Source organism: Vigna unguiculata, chromosome 3 (genome assembly GCF_004118075.2).
Source record: "Vigna unguiculata cultivar IT97K-499-35 chromosome 3, ASM411807v1, whole genome shotgun sequence".
Taxonomy (NCBI): domain Eukaryota; kingdom Viridiplantae; phylum Streptophyta; class Magnoliopsida; order Fabales; family Fabaceae; genus Vigna; species Vigna unguiculata.
Window position 1 is genome coordinate 61,080,112 of NC_040281.1, and position 26,914 is coordinate 61,107,025.

At 26.3% G+C, this 26,914-nt stretch overlaps 2 protein-coding genes across 4 annotated transcripts; one reads left to right on the top strand and one right to left on the bottom strand.

The window, feature by feature from the left end:
• Nucleotides 1-13,414: 13,414 nt before the first annotated feature.
• On the top strand, nt 13,415-13,948 carry LOC114175278 (self-incompatibility protein S1-like). The gene has a single exon (XM_028060059.1). It carries the CDS (start codon nt 13,523-13,525, stop codon nt 13,937-13,939), a length of 417 nt encoding a protein of 138 aa, XP_027915860.1. The 5' UTR covers nt 13,415-13,522; the 3' UTR covers nt 13,940-13,948.
• Nucleotides 13,949-16,221: 2,273 nt separating this feature from the next.
• LOC114175873 (cation/H(+) antiporter 19-like) lies at nt 16,222-21,953 on the bottom strand. Of its 3 annotated transcripts, XR_003602934.1 has the most exons (5): nt 21,630-21,953; nt 19,163-20,164; nt 17,788-19,012; nt 17,595-17,648; nt 16,222-16,504 (listed from the first exon to the last, which is right to left on the bottom strand). XR_003602934.1 is itself a non-coding variant. In XM_028060710.1 (4 exons), the coding sequence occupies exons 1-3, from the start codon at nt 21,822-21,824 to the stop codon at nt 17,792-17,794; spliced, it is 2,418 nt and encodes an 805-aa protein (XP_027916511.1). In that variant the 5' UTR covers nt 21,825-21,953; the 3' UTR covers nt 16,222-16,504; nt 17,788-17,791. The 3 variants fall into 3 exon arrangements, 2 of the variants coding, with proteins under 2 accessions (XP_027916511.1, XP_027916510.1); XM_028060710.1 differs by lacking the exon at nt 17,595-17,648; XM_028060709.1 differs by lacking the exons at nt 16,222-16,504; nt 17,595-17,648 and having other exon boundaries at nt 17,673-19,012.
• Between the last annotated feature and the right edge of the window lie 4,961 nt (nt 21,954-26,914).

Here is a 26,914-nt window from a genome sequence, read left to right on the forward strand (position 1 = left end):
ACCTCATTCACAAGAAAAGTTAAATGTAAGAACTCAATTAAAAAAACAAATTTATTGAATACTTAACAAACTATTAAACTACCAAAATTTGTCAAAAACTCAACTAAATTTTTTTAATTTTATTAGAGACTTAAAATATAATTAAATCTTAATTTAGATGTAAATAAGAGGTAGAGGAATAAATATAAAGAAAGACGGCACGAGAAAAAAGAAACCAACGAAAATTTTCAAAGAGAAAAAGAAATAGAAAAAGATGATGAAGGGACTGGAAAGGAGGAGAGGAAAAGCAACTAAAAGAAACAAGAGCATGACAGAAAAAGACATTAGCTTGCTCACATGAAACAAGTAGGAAATGACTTCAAATTTTGTTTATTTGTTTTGAAGAGGAAATAAAAGTGAGCTATCATTTATATGTGACAAAAAAAAAGTAAGCAAGAAATTACAAATTAGGTGGAAAGTTAGGAGAAAAGGAAATAAAAATAAATATACTTTTAGAGGGTGTAATATACGAAAAAGGTAAAATAGAAAGAAAAATTGTTTGGTAAACAGGGAAATTTTGAAATTATCATATAAGTTTTTTTTTATTATTATTTTTTTTTATAAAACAACATATTTGTATCTTATTGTAGTGGGAGCACTAACAAGTGGTAAAGTTGTTGGAAGGTTTTCGAGCCACAAACTTAACATGAATTTTAGTCATAAAGTTTAAATTGGGCAAGAAAAGCGGAGTTTAGATTTTTCTTTTTAATAGTTTAGTTTGGACTGATTTAAGCACTTATACAGTAAATATTTCCAAATAAAGCCTACGCACAAATTTGTTTGGTAGCCTAAATTGAGTGGTAGATCTATTAACGTAATTAGGTACAAATATATATATTAATATAAATGTTTCATAAAATAAATTGACATATCATCAACATATCCATCTACATCAATGTAATTATAATCTCTATCTAAAAGAAAATATAATATCAACCAATCAAAAATATTTACTTATATTATATTTTACAATCAAAATTCATGAAGAGTTTTTCTTTTAATATTTACAATGTTTTTTTCCTTAATTCATGTTAACTGAGGTTATTTTTAGTTCAACTATAATTATTCATACCAACATGGATAAAATTATTTTTATGTTTGAGATTTTTTTTGCTGACTTTTTCTTATCAATGTTGGTTAACAAATTTCCTAAATTGATTGATATGGATACAAAAAAATCTTAATTAATGTGGATTGAAAGTTTTGTAATTGATATTAAAATTTCCTAGCAAAATATTGACAAAAAATAACATTTTTTATTATAAAAATAGAAACTGCAAACAACAACAAAAAATAACACAACAAAAATTTGTTGGAAAAATATAATTAACATCCATAAAAAAGAAAAAAGTAGTCTTCCACATTCATCAAGAAAAATAGTCTATAACAATAAAAAAAAATTAACAACTTAAACCACTAAAAAAAACTCCCATTTATATCAATTAAAAAAAAAAACTTCAGTCACCGTAAACTAAAGTAATTATTCGGATAATATATTGATCTTGTCAAGTCAATAACACCCAAACCAAAATCGAACTTAAAAAACCTATGAAGAGAAAAACAAAAATTTAAGAATAATAAATAATTTTTAAATTTTACTTCTTGAATGAACTTTGAAGTTTTATAATTCTAAACAATCTAATTGCTTAATAAAATTCTAAAATTTTAATATCTTTTAAAATTTCTTATTTAAACAACATAAAGTATTTCAAATTCTCTAAAACATAATTACCCTTTTAAAATTCTTTATACATGCTGTAATACAATTATTTATTCTTTTAATAATAATAAAAACTAATTTATTAAGACTAGGCTTTTAATTTGAACAATGCTTAAAGAAGTATCCGCGTAGCTCTTTTTTACACGTTAAAATCAGTCAAATATTATGATGTTTTAAAAATTATATATGAAAAAAATATGTTTTTAAATACAGTGATTAAAATAAAATAAAAAAACAGTTATAAAACTCTTGTGACCAATTAATTAATTTTATATTAATAATTCACATTTATGAAATAGTATTTATAAGATCCAATGAATGTGTAGTGAAGAATACAATTGTCACGATTTTATGATGCTTACATCAAGAGGTTCATCGAAGTAAGACACTCCCAACTTGTTAGTGGATTTCCAATTGGTAGTGTGATTTGGACGTGACGAGTGAAACATTTTGATTTCAAAAACCAAGGTTTAATTGCATATTTTATCACTCGATTTTTACATTTTTATTAACTTTATCTTACATTTATTGAAATTTTATCGTTCAAAATTATATATTATTAATTAAATTCTAAATTATTAGGTGGAATTTAATTTTTGAAATAAGTATTAGATTTCAAATTATATATGAAGATAAAATCTAAACAAATTATATTAAAAATATGATTTAAAGTAAATAAATAATGAAAAGAATCTTATTAAAAGAATCTAGAAACAGAGGTTTATAACTATTCATTGTTTTTTTCTGAATCTAAACTTGATCTTTTAGAAATATAAACTTTTTATGTGATTTGATTTATATGTATCGAAAGCTATGTGAGGACTGAATCTTCGGACAACACTCTGAAGAGATAGAGATGATAATGATGATGGTCGACAACAATACACATGACACGGCTCATACAAATTATGACCACATTTTGCAGTAATTAAATGTTACTATGATATAACAACATCAACCTACATTACATCAATCAAATACACAATTTATAAGGTTAACTTAGTTATAAAAATTAAATAGATATCATTCCAATATAACAATGGTATTTTTCTTAAAATACAATATATTTATTATATAAATTTTGACCGAAAATTCTTTACCGTCCGACTATGAAATTGTTTAATCTTTAATCAATATAAGACTTTCAACACATTCTCTCACGCCGGGTATATATATATATATATATATATATATATATATATATATATATATATATATATATATATATATATATCTTGTACGTGGAACAAGAAGAAATTGACTCTGATACCATGTTAGAAGTGGATTTTTTAAGTCTAATTCAGTTCCACAAAATCAGCTTGTAAGATTGTAAAATAAGATTTACACCTCATTTATATACTATGAAATTGTCTTATCTCTAGTCGATATAGGACTTCAACAAATACAATATAATTTTTTTTCACCTAAAACTCTTTAAAAAACACTCTAATCACATTTTTTTTTTCTTTAAGTTGAACGAGTTTTCTTTCACTTGTTTCTTACCTTTTTTTCCCCTTTATATTTGATCAATTTTCATTATATAGTTCAAACAATTTTTTTTTTCACATTTTAAAAAAATAATAATGTGCTGAACCAATTCCAAAAGAAAATGATTAACGAAAGTTGACTGTTACTGTTAGTGAGACAATAATGAGTGTAGGTGAGACTAATTTGTGTGAAGAAAAAAGCTCTAACGAATAAATGTCAATGTAGTGTTTTGTTGCGTCAAAAAACTAATTAATAATAACGCTGAATAAAGAATTTCACTGCATAAACATTTTTTATGTATTTCTGTGCTATTTATTTTTAAACAAAATTTAATACAAGTTTTATTATATTGTTGAAATATAATTTTATTTTACTGGAAAAATACTAAAATAATATTCAAGAAAATATATGTAAATTATTTCTTAAGTAAATAGCTATTTTGTTTGTAAGAAAAATATTTAATTTCCAAATATTATAAATGTAATTTTTTTTCATTGTAAAATTATATGTATATTATGCTAAATATGATTTAAAAAAAAACTATTATTCGTATTATTATGGATACTTTTTTTTTGTTATTTTTAACTAAATAATGTTACATTCTATTAAATTAAAGTAATTTTAACATTTTATAAAATAAACAGTTATACAAAATTTAACTAAAAGAAACAGCATAATCCTTAATTTTTTTGATTTTTATGCTTACAAAATTATTCAAATTTTATTTTTTAAATTAAATAAAATTTTACATTTACATGAATTTTCTATTTTATACTCTTGAATTTATCTTCCAAAAAAATACATATTTTTTAATTTATTTTACAACTTTTGTTTTTAAGAAAAATACTATTTGTACAGAGACATTCAACATTTTTCATGAATTTGAAAAAAAAAGAAAAGAATTGTTATCAAAGAATCCAATTTAATAAGATTTTTAATTAAATTTTATAGACCAGGATTAATAATTTTTTTATCCCATCTCTTATAATCAAAATACTTTTATTTAATTAATATTTATGTTACCTCAATGTATTATAAATAAATACACAAATTTACCAAAATCAGTTCATTTTTCTTATAAAGGGTCTTGCCTAAATCTTTGAAAAAAGGTTTAAGGATACCGAAGACATAGTAAGAAAGTGTGTCGTGCTGAGTAGAGTTTAAAGGAACGTGAGTTTTTTTTTAGAAGAACTCTTCAATCTATTATAAAACATAACAAACTGCTAGGGACTAAAATTTCAAAACAATAGATACTAAATACATTAATTATAAAAGAAAGTGTGTTAATCAAATTTGACTAAAAGTTCAAAATCTCAATCATATTTTCATTTCCTTTTTTAGTAAATATATCTAACCTATCAAACTATATAGGTTTGCCAAATAATGATCTTCTATAAATGACACATAAGAAAAAAATAAGAAAAAATGGTTTTTTAAATAGATAAATTAAAAGATAACAATTTAATAATTAATAAAATAAATAAATTATAGAGTTGTTCAAAAAATATATTTTATTTTATGAAGTTTCTCCTTCTGTTGTTTCTCAAATTGAAAAGTTAATGTGTATGACTGAAAATAAATTTAAGAACCATATGAATAATATTGAATATGATATTTTGATGCTGAAATATTTTAATATTCAAACTAAGAAGAGTAAGATGGTTTCATTTATGGACGTAATATAACAAGTTTCATTTGTTACTGATGGTGCAGTTATGAGTTGTCCTGGTTTAGCTTCATATGTATTTTGAGAGGAAGTCGGATGAATATGTGAATAATTTTTTAGTGTTTACTGAGGTGTGAACTTCTATTTATGCTGAGTTTATGAAGTCATTTATACTTTAAAGCATGATTTGATGGAAGACTTTCATAGACTTTGGTTGGAGAGTGATTCTTCTTTAATCTCTCATGATTTTGTTTAGATCAACGAGAGATTCTTTGAAGTTTTAGAAAGAGATAACATCAGTACTTGCATCTTTGTGAGCCGTCTTAGAGGGAAATTTTTTTTTTAGATTTCACATGTTTTCGTGAAGAAAATCATTGTGCTGATAATATTTTTTATTTGGATTTGATTCATAAAGAATAATATAAGTGATTTAATGTTTTGCCACCATGTATTTATTTATATTTTTTCTTATAAATTGTAATTTTTATCATGTGAACTTCCATGTCTTGTATTCTTTTATTTTATTTTTAATATATTTTTATACAATTGAGAAATGTTAAAGTTTATATCGATCCATGTGACCTTAGTTGAAAAGAAAGAAAAAGATATACTACTTTTTTTAGAATTTAATTGTGGTAAGGAATATACGAAGCACGATTTATTGATTGTTACGTATAAAGATGTGTGTGGAAGAGAAGGGTGGTGGGTTGGTAGTGGAATGTTTGCAATTGTGTGATGTGGATACCTGTGCTGACTTTGGATCCATAAATAGTAATCGATAAATAAGTTCTATACGAACCATGTAATCACTTATTATCAAATTTTGTTATATATTATATATAAGGAATTTTGAAAAGAAAAACATAAAGTTATAATTAGTATATATAAATTAGCACATGGAGGGTCTCACCACGTAACTTAAAAAGAATATCTTTGATAAAATATTTAAAAATTATTTGTAATGTACAAATATAATTATGATTTATTGCTGATCAATAGTTATGTTTCTACTACTTAGTAATCTACTAGTTCAAAGAAATTTACGCACCTATTACTTACATCTCATGTTTTGATTTACGTGATCAAGATCTAAATTAAAAACTAATTATTCAGTGAATTCATATGTTAATATCTCACCACAAACATTTTTATCATCCCACAATTCATTTGAATGCACAAAGAGTCACATGTCATCTATATATAATTATATATAACGATGTACGTATATGTATGTAATTATCTGACCAGTTGTCTCCCCTTATCATATTTATCATACATATATCGTATATCACCATCTCTATATAATTAATGACGCAATTAATTGTCATTTAATGATCTTGTTCTTTTCAACTAAGAAAACTTGTAGACTTAATTATTGTTTTGTTACAAGTTTTTTTTTATCTTTTATTTGGTTTGGTTTATATATATATATATATATATATATATATATATATATATATATATATATATAATTCCATTTTGTGTTAAATTATTCAATTTAATAATTTTTGTTATATAATTTGTATTAACGAGATTAACGTCATTTTTATGAATGTCATGTGTCAAGATCAATGTCATACGATATAACACAGTTAATGTGTGAATGTTAGTGTCAGGTAACAGTGACAAGATGAACATCATCTGACAATGATAGATGTCAATATTAGTATCACATGTATTAAATTTAGTCCGTAAATTTACTTTTTGACTTAATTAAGTTTCATTTTTTTTTAAATTGAACGATATTCTTCATGTCCAAAATAAAATCAAATTAATAATTAAGTTTAATTATAAGTTATATATCCATGTTAAAATAATTTTTTAAAATGTATATATCAAATCACATCATCTAAATATTGAAACTATTTTTTTAATTTAAATTTAAAATAAATATTTATTTTAAGCTTGTAATTTAAAAAAAAAATCATAAAAATGTTCCTTGTCCATCTTATCTTATGCGATAATAAAATCTTATTCTAATTTTTTAATTTTAATATTTGAAAAAAATAAAGAAATAGTATTTTTCTTTGTTATATTATTTATAAATTTAATTGCTCTGAAAAAATATTCACGTCAAATTTAAACTAAATTATTAATATATTTTAACTTAATTTGTTTACCTAAATCTAATTTATAAAATAAGTAATGTCTTTTTACAATAAAATATAACAAGTTTTTTAATTTTTTTTGTAACTAAACCGAATTCAACTAATATTTAAGTAAATTAATACTCATTGACCTGAACAAATTTAGTTAGTCCCATATTTTGGGCATATACAACATTGGTTGATTTTAAACAAAATTTAAATTTAATTGAATAAAAAAATAAGTATAAAATTAAGTTAAATACAAAATACTAACAATTGACACTTAGACTGACACATAAAAGTATTACTATCATATGTAACTAGCAATAACATATTACACTAACAGAAACACATGATACGAACACTTTCACATGGTACAACAACGAACCTCATATATAAAGAAAATTACAAATTGACACATGTATAAAAATAATATTAAAATTTTATACAAATTTAATGGAGAAGACTATAAAATTAATTAATTTAACAAAAAAAGAACTTGAATAAAAAATAAAAAATAAAGAAACCAAACTAAATAAAAATAAGGTTAAAATACTCTATTGGTCCTTATTTTTGTACCAAAATAAGGTTAAAAAACTTGCACTTGTGTATATTAATTACTTCTTTTGTGGACTCTTGCATTAACATTTTAAATTCTTGTATAACTGGAAAAGACAAGTATTATGTAATTTTAATGTGCTAAAATTTAAAGAATACATTGTGTATGTCATAGTATGAATATGATGAAAATGTTGAATTATCAATTTATCATCAATTTATCATCTAATTCCCCAAAGTCTTTACTTAATTTTGTGAACTTCTTAAAGTTTCCCAAATTATAAACATTGAAAGTTTTATCATAAAAAAAAAATAAAAAAAAACCCGAGGGCCAACGTATATGCGGAGCGGGCTAGAGTATGCGGTCCGCATAAAATGTACGGGGCAGCCGGCCCGCAATGTGCGGGCCTTATGCGGGGCGGGGCGGCCCGCATTGCCACCCCTAATTTTTTATTAGTCTCAATTAGGTCCTCAATTTTGTAAATTAGTATCAAGTCCTTTCCATTAGTGTAGAACTAATACCGTTAAGTAGGTGCCACGTGTCAGCTCCTCATTTTTTTGATTATTTTTTATTTTTTTTTTGAATTTTTGAATTTTTGAATTTTTTTTTGAATTTTTGTTTAAAAAAATATTTATGCCACGTGTCACGTTTGTAATGTGCCACATGTCAATCTAATATGGTGACACGTGTCAAATATGAATCTCAATTTGGTCCTCATATTTGTTAATTTGATTTGATTTCAGTCCCAAATTTTTAAAAAAAAAATTAATTTCATGTGCTCCAAATTTAGACCAAATTTAATTTTTATATAAATGTAATGATGATACTTTTATTACAAGTGATATTTCTATTACATATGTTTAACAATATTTAATTTATTTAAACTTATATTTTACATCAAACTTTATTTAAATTTTATTTTAAAATTATAAATATATAGATTAATAAATTTATATTCGAAATATTTGTATAACATCCTATATCAACGATATTTTAGAGTTAGCTTAAAAATAACAATTTTATAAATTCAAATGTAAAAATTTAATTTTTTTATAACAAATTAAAATAAATATATTTAAATATTTAAATATTAAATACAATTAATATTATTAAAATATTTAATAAAAATATCAATTTTAATAAAAATAATCATAACATTATATAAAAGTAAAATTTGGTCTAAATTTGGGGCGCCTAAAATTTAAAATTTTTAAAAAAAGTTGGGACTAAAATCAAATGAAATTAACAAATATGAGGACCAAATTGAGATAATTTGACACGTGTTACCATATTAGATTGACACGTGGCACACTACAAACGTCACACGTGACATAAATATTTTTTTAAACAAAAATTCAAAATTCAAAAAAAAATATTTAAAAAAAAAATGAGAAGCTGACACGTGACACCTACTTAACAGTATTAGTTCTACACTAACGGAAATGACCTAATTGATACTAATTTACAAAATTGAGAACCTAACTAAGACTAATAAAAATACAAATACGATGACCAAATTAAAATTTTGGTACAAAAATGAGGACCAACAAAATATTTTAACCTAAAAATAACAAAGTTCGAAATCAAAATAATAATTAAACCAAACCATACGTATACATATTATGTATGTATTTATCTGACCAATAAGATCCCTTTATTGTATCCATCATATACATATCATGTTATTATATTATTGTTAGTCATATATCACCATCTCTATATAATTAATCACATAAATAATTGTTATTTGATTTATCTCTTTCTTATCAACTGAGAAAGTTTTGATGATTTCATGATATCATGTCACTTAAGTGGACAAGATATCAACTCAAAACAACACTAATTTGTCTTTTCTTCAGCCTCTTTACCTAAGCGTCTAACATCACACTTGAAAACATAAAGATATTATAAATCTTTTGATATCAACAACATCTATTTATTTATTTGAATTCACTTTTATTTTTACCATTATATATATTTATTCTGATTCAAATATTTTTAATTTATGTCTCTTTTATTTTCAAATTTTGAAACTCTCTATTTTTAATAATGAAATAATTATATGAGAAATTTACGTAAACTAGATACTTTGGATTTATCCATTTTCATACAGTAAATTAAACTTTCTTTCATGATAACTTTATTTTAGTTCAGAAGATTTGCATGCAATATGAAAAATATTTCCGTTTTTGTATTTTATCGGTTCTTCTAGATTCCAACCGTATATTTATTCCACATAATTAAAGTAAGTCAACATTAATTATTCACACTCCACGCTTCACTCATCACATCCTAAACTTGAACAATCCGAAACCTTATTCAACCACATATTTTCTATCTTCCTTCCAAATTTATACGTAACACCACTTTGAACATTAAACATACTGGATATTAGAAAATTCCCATAAATAATTCATTGGATCATTTGGAGCATGAAACTAAAACTAAAAATTAAAGTCTATTAGTTATCATTGATTTTTGCTAATGAGAGTTTATATGTTTGATGCAAACACTTTACATTTAGAATCATAAAACTTGTATTAAAAATATTGCACTCATTTTTAATGTTGTGTTTCTTTTCACCGATTTCATTTTAAAGCTAAACTCAATGGCGCATGACAGAGCTTCTTAGAGATAGGGATGGCTATGGCCCCAAAATTTTTAATTTTTTTATATTATATTATATTATATATATATTAGGTATTTTTTAATTTTTTTAAAATTATATTAATATATATTAGAATTAGTAGAAGTTAAATCAGGGATGTTGCATTTATTTATAAAACATAACATTTAATGTTAATAAATAATAAAACATAAAATCAAATATAACGAAGAATAAAAATATTTCGTAAGATATTTCTTATTTTTTTATTGTGTTTTTAAGTTTTTCACAAATTATATTTATCTCACATACTCACATGTTTTCTTTTTGTTTCGAAAAAAAGAAGATTAAAACTCGTTATTTTGTTTTCATTTCTTATTTGTTCTATTCCATTTGTGAAGAAAAAAAAAACTATTTCTCTTATCTCACATGATACAGAAACATTGGTTTAATAGTTAGTATTATTGATGAAGAATAAAAGAATATATTTATTTCTTAAAAGTGATAAAAATAAAGCTATCCGTGACGATGAAAATAAGACAAATTCAACTTATTTATGTATTCCGAAACATGAGACAAATGATCATATTGTTTAATTAGGTAACCCTTTCATAAGGTGATGAATTACAGGTGAGGAGTTTAATATTAATTATTTGGAATCATTACTAAGAAAACTCATATTTCCTACCAATTTTGTTTTGATTTTTTTTCGTAGGAAATACTTACAAATTTTGTTGTGAAATTTTTTTTTGTAAGAAATTGTTACCAATTTTTTTTTTCAAAATATTTTGTATAAAACAATTTTCGCAACAAATTTTGCAGGAAATATTTACAAATTTTATAATTTTGTAGAAAATGATTACCCACGAAGAAATTACCTGTTAGTTAAGATTTTTAGAAAATATGGCAGAAAAAAGTTTTTTCTTACAATTTTTTTGAACAAATTTGCAAGAAAAGTCTCCTGTAATATGAAAATTATAGTAGAAAATGAATTATTGATGAATTAAAAAATGTAAAGACAATCCTTTATATATGAGTAATTTCTTTTGTAGTTATAGTTAAACTAAATTATGTATTTATTTTTATTGTGTTAGTAAGATAATTAAATATATAAATTTCGAATATATTATTTTGGCTTTTCCAAAATTGTTGGTCAAGATCTACCACTGTTACGAAATATGACCCAAATGATCATATTATTTAATTAGAAGAACCTTTCTTAAGATAACGAATTAAGGTGAGAAGTTTAATATTAATTATTTGGATTGAATTATTGATGAATTAAAGAATGTAAAGGAAAGAAAGACAATCCTTTATATATGAGTAATTTTTTTTGTAGTTATAATTATACTAAATTATGTATACGTTTTTATTGTGTTAATAAAATAATTAAATATATAAATTTTGAGTACATTATTTTAACTCTCAAATAGTAGTGATTCCAATAAAGAGATGATATCTCTTAGAATTGGAGGAGTTTGAGTCTGCGTGTCATGTGGGAGCCTAATAGCCTATGAGGAAAAAGATTGTAAAGGTAAAGTTTAATGAGAATAATCTTGGAGTGTCACTAAAACATGCATGAATGCACTGTTGGAGGGATCAATTTTGGATTGGAGGGAACCGATTCCCCATCCTTGAAATCTATTATTTTTTGTTGGAGTGTTTTAAAATTTTGACAAATAATAAAAAGATAATAATATAATTTTAACTAATAAAGACAAAATAATAATTTTACTTTAATCTATTAAAAAAATAATTTTATTACATCTAACCAATCTTTCACAAACTTAACATTTAAATTTTATCACTTTTATTTTCAAAATTTTTAAATTAAATAACAAAATCTTTATCTTCAAATCTTTCAAAATCCATCAAATCACTCCCTTCAACAGAGAGCTTTCTTGAAATATTTTTGTTTATATTTAATTGTTATTTTCAGAATTTAAGATAAAATCAATTAATTTTTGTGTCTTTTATACTTCAACTCCTCACTTAACATTTAATTAGTTTATATATATATATATATATATATATATATATTAGAAATGAAAAGAGTAAAATAAAAAAAATCCATAAAAAAGTTATTACACTTTCTGTTATATCTAAAAAAAACTTTAAAAAAGCACTTATAAAAATGAGTATTAAACAAAATAATTTGAAAATTATTTAAAATTATTAGTGTTAGTTTTTTAAAGAGGAGGTTTCATCGGGGGAAAACAAACATCAATGAGATCTGAACCCAATCACGTAAGGAATTGATATCACTCTCAATCCAAAATCTTAAGCCAATGGGTTTATAGATCTTGATTTTAATATAGCGCTCTACTTTCTCATTTTTAATTAGGGGTGTCAAAATGGATCAGGACCGACGGACCGACCCATTGGCCCGCCAATAAAAAGTGGGTCGGGTTAGAAAACAGAACCCGTCAACCCGTACCAACCCGGCCCGTCAACCCGACAGGTCAACCCACGAGCCTTCTAAGTTAAAAAAAAAAAGTGCACATGTAACATGTGGTTCAAACTGAGAAAGAACATCTTATGATAAAGTGCAAAAAATGTCATAGATATTCATTTATGCCAATTAAATTTAGGAACACGTTTCATTTGGAGTTATATATGTACACAACTACAACATTCACTTCAAGTATAAGTTTTTTGGTATTTTATTTACACTAACCAACAATCATAACAAAAGTTTTGTTTTGTTTTGCTTTTTGCTTTTGCAGGTATGAATCTTCTTAAGTTTTACATATTTATTAAATGATTGTAATATTTTTCCTACACTAAATATTGGGTAGAACTATTTTCAAGTTTTTTTTGTTTTTGCGGTAAACATTTTCATATGTAAAAGCATGTATTACATTAATTAAAATCAACATTGTTAACACAAATAATTTATGAAAAAAAATGATTTGATAAAAAATAAGACAGATTTTTGGACCTCCAATTTAAAAAAAGAAAAGAGTCAAAGATGGCTCACATGCCAACTCGCCAGTACGAGGGTCGGATTGAATAAACAAACTCGTTTTTCACTTACGGGCCAGCCTGGCCCGACCCGTTTATAATGGGTAAAATACGGGCCGAGCCGATCCGTTTTGACATTCCTATTTCTAATCAATATAAGACTTAGACTCGCACTTATTTTAACAATTAGATGTTATGCGATAAATGAGCAGGACATTTAAAAGATTATTAATCCAAGTAAATGGTGGCGACAGCTAAAGAGGAAATAATAAAGAAAGAAAGAGAAAAACAAGTTCCCTTGGAAATTCAGGAACATGCACAGCAAAACCAATGCCTATATATGATGTTGCTGTTGAAGTGGCTATACATGTTTAATGTTACTTAAAATCCTGTTATGGGTGGGTTAGCTAAGATAAGAAAAGAGCATGTTGTGATCCTGGTGGTGGTAATAGGATTGTGTAGCAGTGTTGTTGAAAGTAGGAAACATGTGAGCATCAAGAACAGGCTTGGAGCTGGAAACAACATCACTCTGCATTGCCAGTCCAAGGACAATGATCTGGGACAACAAAACATAGAAAACGGGAAAGAGTTTGGGTGGGACTTCTCAGACAATGTTTTTGGAACAACACTGTTTTTCTGTGATGTGGGGTGGGAAAAGGTTAAGGACTATCATTTTAATGCTTATTCCTTCGGCAGGGACAGAGTACGATGTGATGGTGTCGGATGTTCATGGCTCCTATCTGCTGAAGGCATTTATGGCTTCAATGGACAAACGGGTTTCTGGGAATTCATGTACCCATGGCCAAATTAATCACATGTACTTTATCATAATAATCAGCTAAAAGTTTCAGTCTGCTATCTTCATTTCTTTCTTCTCACTTCTCTTATTAACGTACTGATAATACTAAAACTAATTTTCATTTAAATGAATGTACGAGTAATTTCAATATGGACTTGCGAGACTAATTTAAAGTAATTTTCATTCAAATCCATCATTCTATACCCACTCTTTCTTTCTAAAGGAAAAAATAAAGAAAGAATACAATACAATAAAGATATTATAAAATTAAAGTGTGTAAGTTATGGCTTTTATTTTATTTTATAATATTGAATTATTATTTAATTTTAATAAAAAGTTAAAATATATATTTTTGTTGACAAAGAAAAAAATTAATATATTTATTAATATCAAATATATGTTTACTAATTCATATGTATAAATTTTTAATGCTATCATTATTATATATTTATTAGCATTTATTTTTTTTGTTGCAGTTTAATATTTACTGTATTAAAATTTAAGATTGTTAATGTATATTAATAAATGCACATACATAAGTATGAAATTATTTGTATTTATCTTAAACACTTTTTTTTTTTTATTAATGAGAGATACTAGATTGTAAAAGATTTCCGCAATATTAACATTTTACTAAAACCATTAAATTTTAATATAAGAATGAGAAATATTTTTCTAGTTCTTTTTAGGAATAACTTAATATCCTTTCTATGTGTATATATAATTTTGGTCACTCAATTATGTTATGTGCGATATAGTTTCCTTTCACAAAATAAAAATTATATTTTGACTATTTATTCTTTAATGTAATTTAATATAGACTATTAATTATTTAAAATAATAATAATAATTAATTAATGACACGTACTAAATCATATAAAAAATATATCATATAAAAAAATTTAAAAATAAAAATAAAAAAATAAGAGTCATAATATTTTTTTTTAAATAACATTTTATGTAAACTTCCGCATCAACCACCGGTTAGATTGTTCTGATCATCATTATATTATTTGTAAAATTAGTATCATATAAATAAAGTATGTTAAACATTTGTAAAAAAATAATGAATACAACCAAAAGACCGCACAAATACAAAACTTGCACAACTAAAATTAAAATGAGAAAAATCTCACTCGTTAGAACACTTGGAAGATTTTTATGTTATAACATTTTTTCAATTTTTAAAAAATAAAAAAATATTTCATGTTTCATGATGGAACCTATTTCATGCGTGAATATGGAAATACGTAATTAAATACTCAATTGCATAAATATTTGATTTTTTACTATTTACATAAATTTAGTGCATAATAACCTAAAATGCTCATAAGCATTGCTTCTATGAAAATACAATTTTCAAAGTTGAGATTAAATATTAAGTAAATTGAGATAGTTTAGACGAATATATTCTATCATCAATAGAAAAGAAATGAAATAACACTAATTACGATAATTTGATAAACATTAGGGGTAGTAATGTGGACTTGGTTCGACATGTCGACTTGTAGGTTCATCAAAAAACGTGTAGTAGACAGAGATATTGAGTTCGTTGGCCTACAAAAGTCCAGCTTGTATAGCCCGTAGCATATGCGAGTTGACCCCCAAACCGCATAAAATAAATAAATTTACATTTATATATATTGGTTACTTTCTTCTGAGATTATGTAAGAAAGTTCCAAATTATTGTATGAGTAGAAAAGATAAGTGCTATGTATTTTTGGATGTTCTAAAATTTGAAGAATACATCATGTATTTCAAAGTACAAATATGAATATGATGAAAATTTTGAATTATCAATTTATCATTCAACTCTCTAAAGTTTTTGCTTAATTTTGTAAATTAGTTAAAATTTTTCAATTTGTTAAATATTATAAGAAATTAAAAGAAAAAAAGGTGAGCCTGTAAATCTGCTGATCAGAACTTATGTGGGATGGGTCATATTTTTCATCCATATTTTCAACGCTGACGAGCCTTACCCACATTTTTTAGGCTAAGTACGGAACGAGCCTAAACAGGCTGGACCGGCCTGGATTGTCACTCCTAATAAATATTTTATGCTGATAGAAGATTAAAATAAGCTATAATAATTTTAACTTATAATTTATATATAGTTTTAATAAACTATACTAATTTTAATAAATTATTGTAACTTATAATTAATTTAAGAATCAGAATGTGCCAAAATATAGATAATCACGTTTCAGTTTAGTTTCAAATCTTTTATGAAAGATCTTTCCAAACCAAACATAAGATTTAGAATATTATCCAACGTTAAACTTGATTTAAATTTATTTTAATTTAACTTAAAATTTGAATTAAATTAACCAAATACATTAAGTGAAGTTGTCACATAAATAGATATGTTTTCAAATAACTTAACATAATTATCATATTCATAGTTTTCAATTTCTATCTATATCTTAACTAACGTAATGTATAGGAAACTCCGACGGGTTCAGCATAAGTGAATTTCTGGACATTAACATAGCCATTTTCCTCTTGTCACTGTCCCATCCTTCCTCGCCTCCGGCCCATGATAATCCACCTATGCAAAGCCCAAGCCCATCTAATGCCCTTCCATATCCACAAAAAATTAATCAGTAATTAGCTGAAAATTTTTAATTCATAGATTTTATCATAGTAAAATGTTGTATTCGATGTTGAAGTCAAGCATCCATCGCAATGAAAGGGTGAAAACATACGTAAAAATTATACCATCGTTTTCTTCATATAAAAAATTAATTATACCATCTTATCCAATAAAATGTTTTATCCTGCATCCCATCAAATGTTTTATCCCATCGTATCCCTAAATAAAATATATTAAAAATCCTGAACTTGTATACACTCTTAAATATGCTCATGCATTGCGAATTGTTTAATCCGTAACTAAATTTTCAGATTAATCAATCCAGTATATATTATCTTATTTGGAAGTGTATACCGAATTATATAATAATAATATTAATATATAATATATAATAATAGAAAGGTTGTGGTCGAATTGAATTATTCTTTTTTACACTTCTATATGTTGAACCTGGAACGCAAATATTTTATTTTATAAAAAAGTTAAATAATGCATGACACATCATGTAGGACAAATTTTAAAGTAGTTAAAAAAATAAAAATAAAAATCAATATTTTTAAAAGTAAAAAATTAAACAATATATAAATTTCAACTAGAAATTATTTCTAATTTTGCGTAATACTTAAAAACTAAAAATATATATTTGTTCTTTTTATACATATTAACTTAATCAACTTCCATGTGTTATTAACATATAATACAATAGATTACTTAAAAATTAGGATGAAAGACGCGGATGAGTATGAATAATGAAGTATCTTTTTTAAGAGCCATATAAATATAAATAAAGAAGTTTAATGATAAAATATAACGAAAATGATTTTTTGATTATTAAATTTTGACAACTTTCTCTTACAATTTTAGGTAACATTTTTTAAATGGTTTTTTATTTTTTCATTTTTTCATTCTCAATATTCCAAAACCACTTAGAAAATGACACATATTATTATAAAAAAAAGTTGTCAAAATTTAGTAGTCAAAATATTATTATGCAAAGTAAAAATAACTTAAAGTAGTATTTCTAAATAAATGCTCACATAACTAGAAATATTCTATTATTATCTCTCATTGTACCATTTTTTTTTCTGTCCTGCCGAATACTCCAAAACCACGATTTTGTTACTTTTGCTACAGTAAAACATTAAAAAATCGTTAATCTAAAATGATAAACACTTTTATAAAATCAATTATAAGCATAAGTTCTCTGATATACGAGCATCTAACTCGTTTGTAACAGATAATAAGTTCAGAAGTATAACTTTAATACCATATTAACCCCTTGGCGCATCTGCAATATCTGGTAAATCAGATTCCTCCCTCACAAACGGATGAATGTCAGTTGATGGATTGTACTGCTGAATTACCATAACAGACGTAACGGTGGAAAAATCTGAAGAAGCAACAAAGCTTCCCACAGGTCCAAGCTCTGGACAATCACTTATGCTACCCAAAGCTGCCACTGATGGCATTCTACCAACCACTATAAGGTTGCATCTATTCATTTCCTTCAATGCTATCTCAATATCTCCTTTGCTTTCTACTACCTTTTCCTCATACTTCATTGTCTCTTGGCTGCTCCTGTTGCATGCACTTAAAAACTCGTTCCACAATTCATCATCCTCTTTCTTATCATCATAATCGTTGCCGTCAATCACATCCATTGCTTTCGTATTTTTGTTTGATGACTCCCCAACCAATGATGTCCCTGCTGGAGTTACAAACTTATACACATTTACAAAAATTCCAGGGTGCTCACCCATTCTCATTCCATAACAAAGGGCTTCACGATCATCATGCCCTCCAAAGAAAGGTACCACTATCTCATAAGACACATCACTAGCTTGAACTTGGCTTGTCCCTCCAAGACCTCGATCAACAAAAATCCCCACCGAGCAAGGAGCATGGCATAGCACAAGTTGATTCATCTCTTGGAATGAATGTCCCACTGACTCCATCGTTCCATCCACACGTTGCTGTTTGTGGAATGGAAGGATGATCATGGCTGCACGCTTTCTGTGAGCAGTAGTACAGATATCCTCATGGATGCTATTCAGACCAGAAATGACTGTCATGGGGCGGACACTGACACCACTCAGTTTCTCATAATCCTGAAAAGCTATGATCATTTGATCTTTGCCATTCCGCTTTTTGTTCCAAAAGGGCATCCCGTTCTTGCGTGCCATGTGAACCATTGTGATTGCCGAAGATCGCTCTGAGAGCTCCATCAAATGCATTGTGTATATACAAAGCTTTCCTTTTCTTCCGGTTCCACGGGAACACTCTATTAGATTGATTAGCGAGGGAATGTTGTGGGTGTTGTGGAAGCAAGCTAGCATTCGAAGCTCGGTGTCGGGATCTCGTTGAATTGTTTTGCGCTTGTAAGGTGCTCCTCTACGAGCTGGTTTATATACAACCATCACCATTGGGGTGGAGATGAAGGTAGAAAACAATGCCATGACAACACAAATGGCAAATGCTTGGTCATTCAACACCTGCATCGCACAAAGAATGATTCATAAAAAATATGAGAGCAAATGACAATACATGTAACTAGGTAGCATGGATGCCTTCCACATAGAGAATAATATTCCAGTGTTTGGTTCTTTTCATAAGGGTGAGTTTCCAAGATTTGAAGATGATACCTTACGGTCCTTCCCAATGTTGAGAACAATGAGTTCTACCAAGCCTTTTGTGTTCATGAGGAATCCAAGAGCCAGGGCTTCTGTGGAAGGCACCTTACACAATAAGGAAACAACAGTAGTACCAATAATCTTCCCGAAGCAAGCATTGAATATAACAAGCATTAGCATTGCCCAAGAAAGACCTCCATTAATTGTTGCCACATCGGTCTTCAAGCCACTGGAGACAAAATACAGTGGCATGAAAAGGCCAGAAACCAGGTCTTCTATCCTCTCAGTCAACACCCTAGAGAAGGAACCTTCTTTGGGTATAATAGTACCAACCGCAAAAGCCCCAAAGAGGGAATGGATTCCAATAGTATCAGTGACAAAACTACAGACCAAAACCAGAGTCAATGTGATGCATATGTACACCTCCTTCACCGGCTCACCCTCCAGGGAACGGTTAGCCATAGCCACAAGCAAGGGCCTAATGGCAAAGACAACAAAGATGACAAAAGCAACACCACAGAGCAATACCCAAAGAGGAACAAACGGGGATGCATCTGAAGCAGAGAGGGCTATGGCAAGAGCAAGAAGAATCCAAGCTGCAACATCATTGACAGCAGCAGCAGACATTGCAATGCGACCAACGTCAGTGGTGAGGAGTTTAAGCTCAGCCAGGATCCTGGCGAGGACAGGGAAGGCGGTGATGGAGAGAGCAACACCCATGAAGAGTATAAAAGGAAAGAGGTCAGCACCTTTGGATATAGTGGCTCGAAGAGCAATGGAAGTGGCAATTCCGAGAAGAAAAGGGATAATGATCCCACAGATGGCAATGCCAAGGGCCTTACGACCAGTTCGTCGAATTGCACGCATGTCAAGCTCAAGCCCCACGAGAAACAAAAAGAACAGAAGACCTATGTTGGCCAGTGTTTCAAGAACTGTGATGCTTTTCTCTGGAAAAACCGCATTCAAAAACTTCTCGTTTCGTCCAATTGCTGATGGCCCAAGTAGTATTCCTCCCTACAATTCGCAACAACATTGCTATTTAAGTTGGTGTACCCAACATTTTTCCACTTTCTATAAATAATCCTTTCTTTATTAACTACAAGTTCCTTTTATGAAAACTAGAAAGTACAAACTCAATGTACACATGTGGAGAGAGTAAAAATTATAGATTTATATAGGTTACACAATTTGATAAGTATACAGAGATAGATTAAAAAAAGTATATAATAAGTATAGATAAAATGGAAGTGTATTTTTATCTATCATTTTTTTTATAAAAGAAAAAAATTATTTGATACTTTGACAACCTTTTATAAGAATAAAGTGATCTTCATAAAAATTAACTTTTATATTTAAAAAAAGAAAGAAAGGAAATTACAGTGTAAAATGGAAATAAAAAAGATTCTGGTTTCAAAACACCATTGTTCTTTATTTTTTAACAAAATTCAAGATGCACAGTGATATTATGACTAGACAAAATATACTCATAACAATATAAAATAATTATAATAATACTCTATTTGATTTAGGAAAATAATAAATTTAAACATTTGGTCTATATTCTACATTTTCATATGTTTGTTAAATTAATACAATATTTTTTAACGAAAATATAATTTCTTATAATAATTTAGAAACGAAAAACATATTTAATGTTTTTTAAATATTTAAATCTTATTTCTTGTCTACTTTTAGTATTGTTTAATTTTATATATATATATATATATATATATATATATATATATATATATATATATATATATATATATATATATTAGACCATAATTTATTTTTTTTATTTTTTATTCATTAAAAATTTAATTTAAAACACTACAACAATTTGTAGTTTAGACCATACTAAAATAGACAATGACTAAATAAATGTAGCATAAACATATAATAAACAATATTTTTATAAATGTTATATAAATATCTTGAAAGTCCATGATTATATAACTGTTGCTTTAAACTATGTGAAGAAAACTATTAAAAATATGGTCTAAAAACATAGGTAAAATCTAAAATCAACATGCAAAACTGTTGTCTATTGTGAGAATTACGATTTTAAAAATATTGTCATATTAAAAACTGTTGTCTATTATCTATAATTACAGTCACCTATAGTACACCTAAAAAATTGTGGTCTAATCTTTAAACCACAGTTTTTATAGTTTATATCACAATTTTATGTTGTTGTCTAAAGTGTTTTTTTGTTGTAGTTAATATTTATATTATGATTATTTGATTTATATTGTTTTTATTATTAGAGATAAACTTATGAAATACACAAAAAAAAAAAGTAAAATATTAAAAGGAGTTCTTATTACAAGATTTACATAGTTTAAGTTTTGTTAGGCAGCTAGCGTAGGTAGGTTGGTGGAGCGGAGCAAAACAGTATTGGCATGTGCATTACAGTTACATGGTTGACGAAATACATTATGAGTGGTTTTGTAAGAATGGTTGGGAAAGAAAAACTTACGATGATTTCAGCAATGACTCTGGGTTGTCTGAGTGGTCTGAAGAGGAATGCAAGAAATCTAGTAAAAGCAACGACCAAACATATCTGGAGTATTAACAGAGGAAGCGCATAATCCATAGGGTTTTCATGTTGGAACCCTCCGTTCGACTCCGCCCTCATCGGTGCCGGACATGACGCGTTCTTACCCCTCTCCATCGTGCTTTTCTCTCAAACTAAACGATGTCGCTTTTCACAACAAAAACAAACTCACAGGAACAACTACTTGGGTTTTCCTATGTTGTTCATCAGTCTTCAATCATCTTGGAGTTGGGCTATGTCGTGCTCCATATATATAATGCGTTCAAGCACTCTATGACTCTATGAAACCAACCACAACTAAATAAATAAGGAATTTATATGTTATATGCTATACTTTACGTGTCTCTTTCTTATTAGTTAGGCACAAAAGCTTGTTTTCTTTAAGTCATGAAAATCAATAACAAATTTTAAAATTAACTATAAATAAACAACTATTATACTTTATCATAGTCATTACATTATAATCATGGTTTAATACGCGAATAAATGATAGTTATCAAATTGGAAGATGCTTAAACTATATGTGGGTAAAGGATTTATAATATGTATTTTCTACTGTATGGTCCGGTTAATTGAAAGATTGTATGAGATTATTCTGAAGATTTTTATATGCGATTGAACGTTCAGCTATCAGTTGTATGAGATTACTTCCAAGAAAGTTGTGTTGGCGGTGTCTTTGTTGGAAAATGTTCATAGAATTTCATCATAGCCCTTTGTACAAATTATAGTCATTCGGTTACATTCGTGTGTTGATCATCTAAACACTTGATTAGTGTGGATAGGTCAGTAATTGATATTAAAAGCAATTGGACCGTAATTAGGCTGATCCTAATCACAGATTCATGAGAAAAAATATAAATACAGGTTAAAGATATGGTTGTTAGAATTTTTGTCTCGAATTAATTATAACATTTATTTCTTTGACCGATCAATCATCGCTGACTTTAGCATGAGAACACCTTTAACAAATATCCCGATTGGTTGAGAAACATGAACACCGAAAAGACAACAAGAGTGAAGATTTAGAGAGCTTGCAAATGGTTTAAGTGGACATTTGACCTTACACCCGAAACATATTTTAATAATTTTAAAATTTTAGAAAATCTAGAAAATATAAATTAAATATGTTTTTGGTCTCTTATATTTCAATCAAAATTGGAATTAATCGCTCTCTAAAACTTTGATCCATATTTTGTTCTTATATGGATCCATGTTAGTCCATCAACCTTAGAAATTCGTGAACTTAGTTCTTATAATCAAATTTTATTAAATTTAATTGATGTTCAAAACACTTTTCAAATATGTTTCTCAGCTAATATTAAAACGAAAATGTGTCAAATAATATAAACAACTCAAATCTTATCATGAAACACATTTAAAATATAAAATAAACTTAACAAATTTTGGTTAGAAGAACTAGATTAATATATTTATAAAATTTAAGAACTAAATTAAGACAAAATTATTAATTCTATTTTTTTAAAATTAATAAAAAAATATATTTAAGCCTTCAAAATATAAGTTATATTCTATAAAGCTTTTTTTTTTGTTTGGCAATCGAATAACTTTATGGTAAGATCTCTCCGACGGTCACCTTTGTCCTTCCTCGTATTCAAAATTCTCTTCAATTAACTATACAAAATATTCATTAAATATTAGCCCATATTATATATTACATTGATTAATATACAATGTAATAAATGTTTAATATCTCATCTAAAAAATTTCACAGTTATTACATCAGTTTCCTTTCTACTAAGATAATATGTTTAACTTAAAAAGTGACATTAGTGTTTATTTATATGTACATGTTAAATATAAATACATTATATGTAAAATCTCCGAACCCATCTAGAATAACATAATATGCTTAGGTATATGAATAGTATAGGTTAATTGGTTTAAGCATAAGACTTTATGTATAAGCTGAATATATTCTTCTATATAAAGAATAATATCATTATGAGTGTTTATGTACACATAAACATTAATTTTTTTTAAAAATGTCTCCATGATATACAATATTTCTAATTAAGATTCTTAGAAAAAATAGCATAAAAAAAATATTTTCTTACAAATATCTTTAATAAATTTGTAAGAAAAATATCATGTAATATGAAATTTTTAGTAGTATGATAGAAAAAAAATCTTATACAATCATATACTCATTTAGATATTTATTAAATAATTTTTCTTTGCTTCATTTTAATGTTATTTAAACACTCTTTGTCTTCACGTGAAAACAATATTTTTGTAAGACAAAGTCATTTAAAATAGTTTACAAACTAATAAAAGGTTTTAATTTTTTTAAAGAAGAATCCTCATATATATAATACTATATATGGGAAGGAATATTTTACAAATTTTTAATTTTAACAGAATACGTGTGTTCAAATTTTGATTAAAAAATTACAGTTAATGACTAACTTTTTTTAAGTTTTAGATGGATCGAGAATGAGAAATCTATAGATAAATTATAGCATTTCATTTTTTATTCAATAAAAAATTGTTTTTCTTAATTTTTTATCTAAAAATTTATTTATTTTCAGAACAAAATATATCCTTAAAAATGTAACGGATGGAAAATCTTTTTTATCTACCATTATTAATAATGCACAATTAAAAAAAAATTCTCATACTTTCATAGAAGCCTTCCCTAAGGCATAAAAAAACTTTTATAGAAACCGCTTTCTTTCTTTTTATTTAGATTCGGCCTAACCTTTGTTACTTTATTTATAGAAAATAATATTCTTCTCTTATTTTTAAGCAATTTCTTTAATATTTCCTTTCTCGTGCTTTACACAAAGTGAATATTAAGTTTGTTTTGTGGAAAATCTTTTGGATTATGTTTTTAGTAATACATACCAACATATTTCATCTTAAAATTATTTTACTAGTCATTAACCTAATAAATAGACAAAAATAATTTTACTAAACTAATCTTATTAGAGTTTTTTTTTTTCTAAAAAATCATTAACCTTACTTCTCTAACTATTCATTAATTAATAAGAAAGATATTCTCAAGATATTGCATTTGGTATCTTTAAATAAGGTCTTTGATTCCAAAACGAAAAAAAAGTAGATGAGAATAAATATCCTAGAAAGTGAACTAAATTTTTGTATGGAAATTAATCTTATTATTGTAAATACAATTAGTTCTTGATTTAGTGGATTAAAGAATAAGTTATAAAATGATTATTTATTTTACCATAAATTTTATTTCTCAAAATTGTCCATTTTTCTTAACCATGTTAGCATATTATAACTTTGATAAGATATAGTGAGATAGAGATTAGGGACAAGTTGATTAAAAATTTTATTTAGGTAAGGATTCAATTTTTTTTACTAAAGATTCTTTTTATTCTCTTCTTATGTTTGTTGAAAAGAGAAGTTAATATAAATAGTGAAGTGACGGTGATTCATAAGATTTTAAAATATGTAAGATGATGCAACTAAATTTCAATGCCCAATAAATAACGTGTTGCTCTTGATGAAGCAGTGAGATTAATGATTTTGAAACTTGTTTCTAAATAAGGACATCTTAGTCATTACTACAAATTTTGACATTTTTGGTATCCTAAAACTTATCAATAATTTATTATCACTTAAATAATTATTAAAAAAATGCAAAGTACGGAAGATTACACCAAACTCATGATAAAATTATATTGTATGAAATATAGGCAAATTATATCTACGATAAAAAAAAATTTAAATACACATGGAGTTAAAACATTAAATCACTTATATATTATTCTCTATCAATCAAAGCCAAATTAGTTAACTTATCAACACAATGATTTCCTTAACAAAAAATATGAAAAACTTTGAATTGTATATGCTTACAAAAATGTAAGCAATCATTCCTTAATCCAAAAAATCATGACAAACTAAAGAAGAATCACTCTCTAACAAAAATCTCTGAAAGTCCTCCCTCAAATGCTTCAAAGCAAAAATGACTCTCGAACTCAGCATGAATAGAAGTTTGCACTCTTAAAAAAGCTGGAAAAATACTTATATATTCATCCAACTTCCTTAAAAATACCAGCACATGAAGCCAAATTAGGACAATTCCTAGCTACACCATTAGTATCACCTTGAACCAATTAGCAGATGAAACTTGTCATATTACATCGATAAATGAAACCACCTTACCTTCTCTTGTTTAAATATTAAAATTTTTAACACCAAAAATTTTGAGACAATATTACTTATACAAGCTTTAGATTTATTCTGAGTCATATACACTAACTCCTTAATTTAAAAATTAGCTGAAGGAAATGCAATTGGATCCTAAAATTTACTAGAATTTTTGTCCTCCAAATCATCAAGATAACTACAATAATAATATCCACTTGAATCGCTTTAAAGGAAGGACTGCAAGGAAACTTCATAAACTGAACAACTGAATCGAAAGAAAAAAAATTACAAATCCTAAAAAATTTTCACCAACCATTCCAACAATTGTATAACAATGGAACAATTAAAGAACATATAAGAGAAAGATTCAATATTATTACAATCGATAGAACATAGAATCACTCCTTTTGTTTTAACCTCTAAATTAATAGGTAAACGATCATACAACAATTTCAAAAAAACCAAAGTTTTTATTAGGGACACATCATACAACCAAGTTCTCCATCTACATGTTCCATACCAAGAGAGTAAAAAAAATTCAAAATTTTGTAAATATGTTGTTCTAATTTTTATAACTTTTTTAATCTCACGTTATCTAATTTTAAAATAAAATGAATTTTATTCTGATAACACATCTTCCAAATTTTAACTGAAAAATTCAGTAGATAATTTGACTTATTTTATCATCGATAAACCCATCTACATAAATGTTATTTTAATAAGTTTTATGTATTCGGCGTAAGAGAAATATACTGTCAACAAATTAAAAATAAAAAATATTAATTATTAATCGGATTTTATCGTAATACAAACTATGGAAAAAAAAACATGAAACAAAACGAAAGCAAGGCAGAGAGGGAAGACTCAAAAAAAGAAACCGAATGCATCAGAAGACTCCAGAAACTAAAAAAAAAAAACTGAACAAAAACTATTCTGTGTTTCTATCACACAAAACAAGGCCCAAGGCAAGAAGAGATTATAAAGATCAAAAAGGAAAGGGCCCAAGGCCAAACCTGGGCACAAAGAAAAAGAAAACTTAATATGTTTATTATAGAACAACACTATCA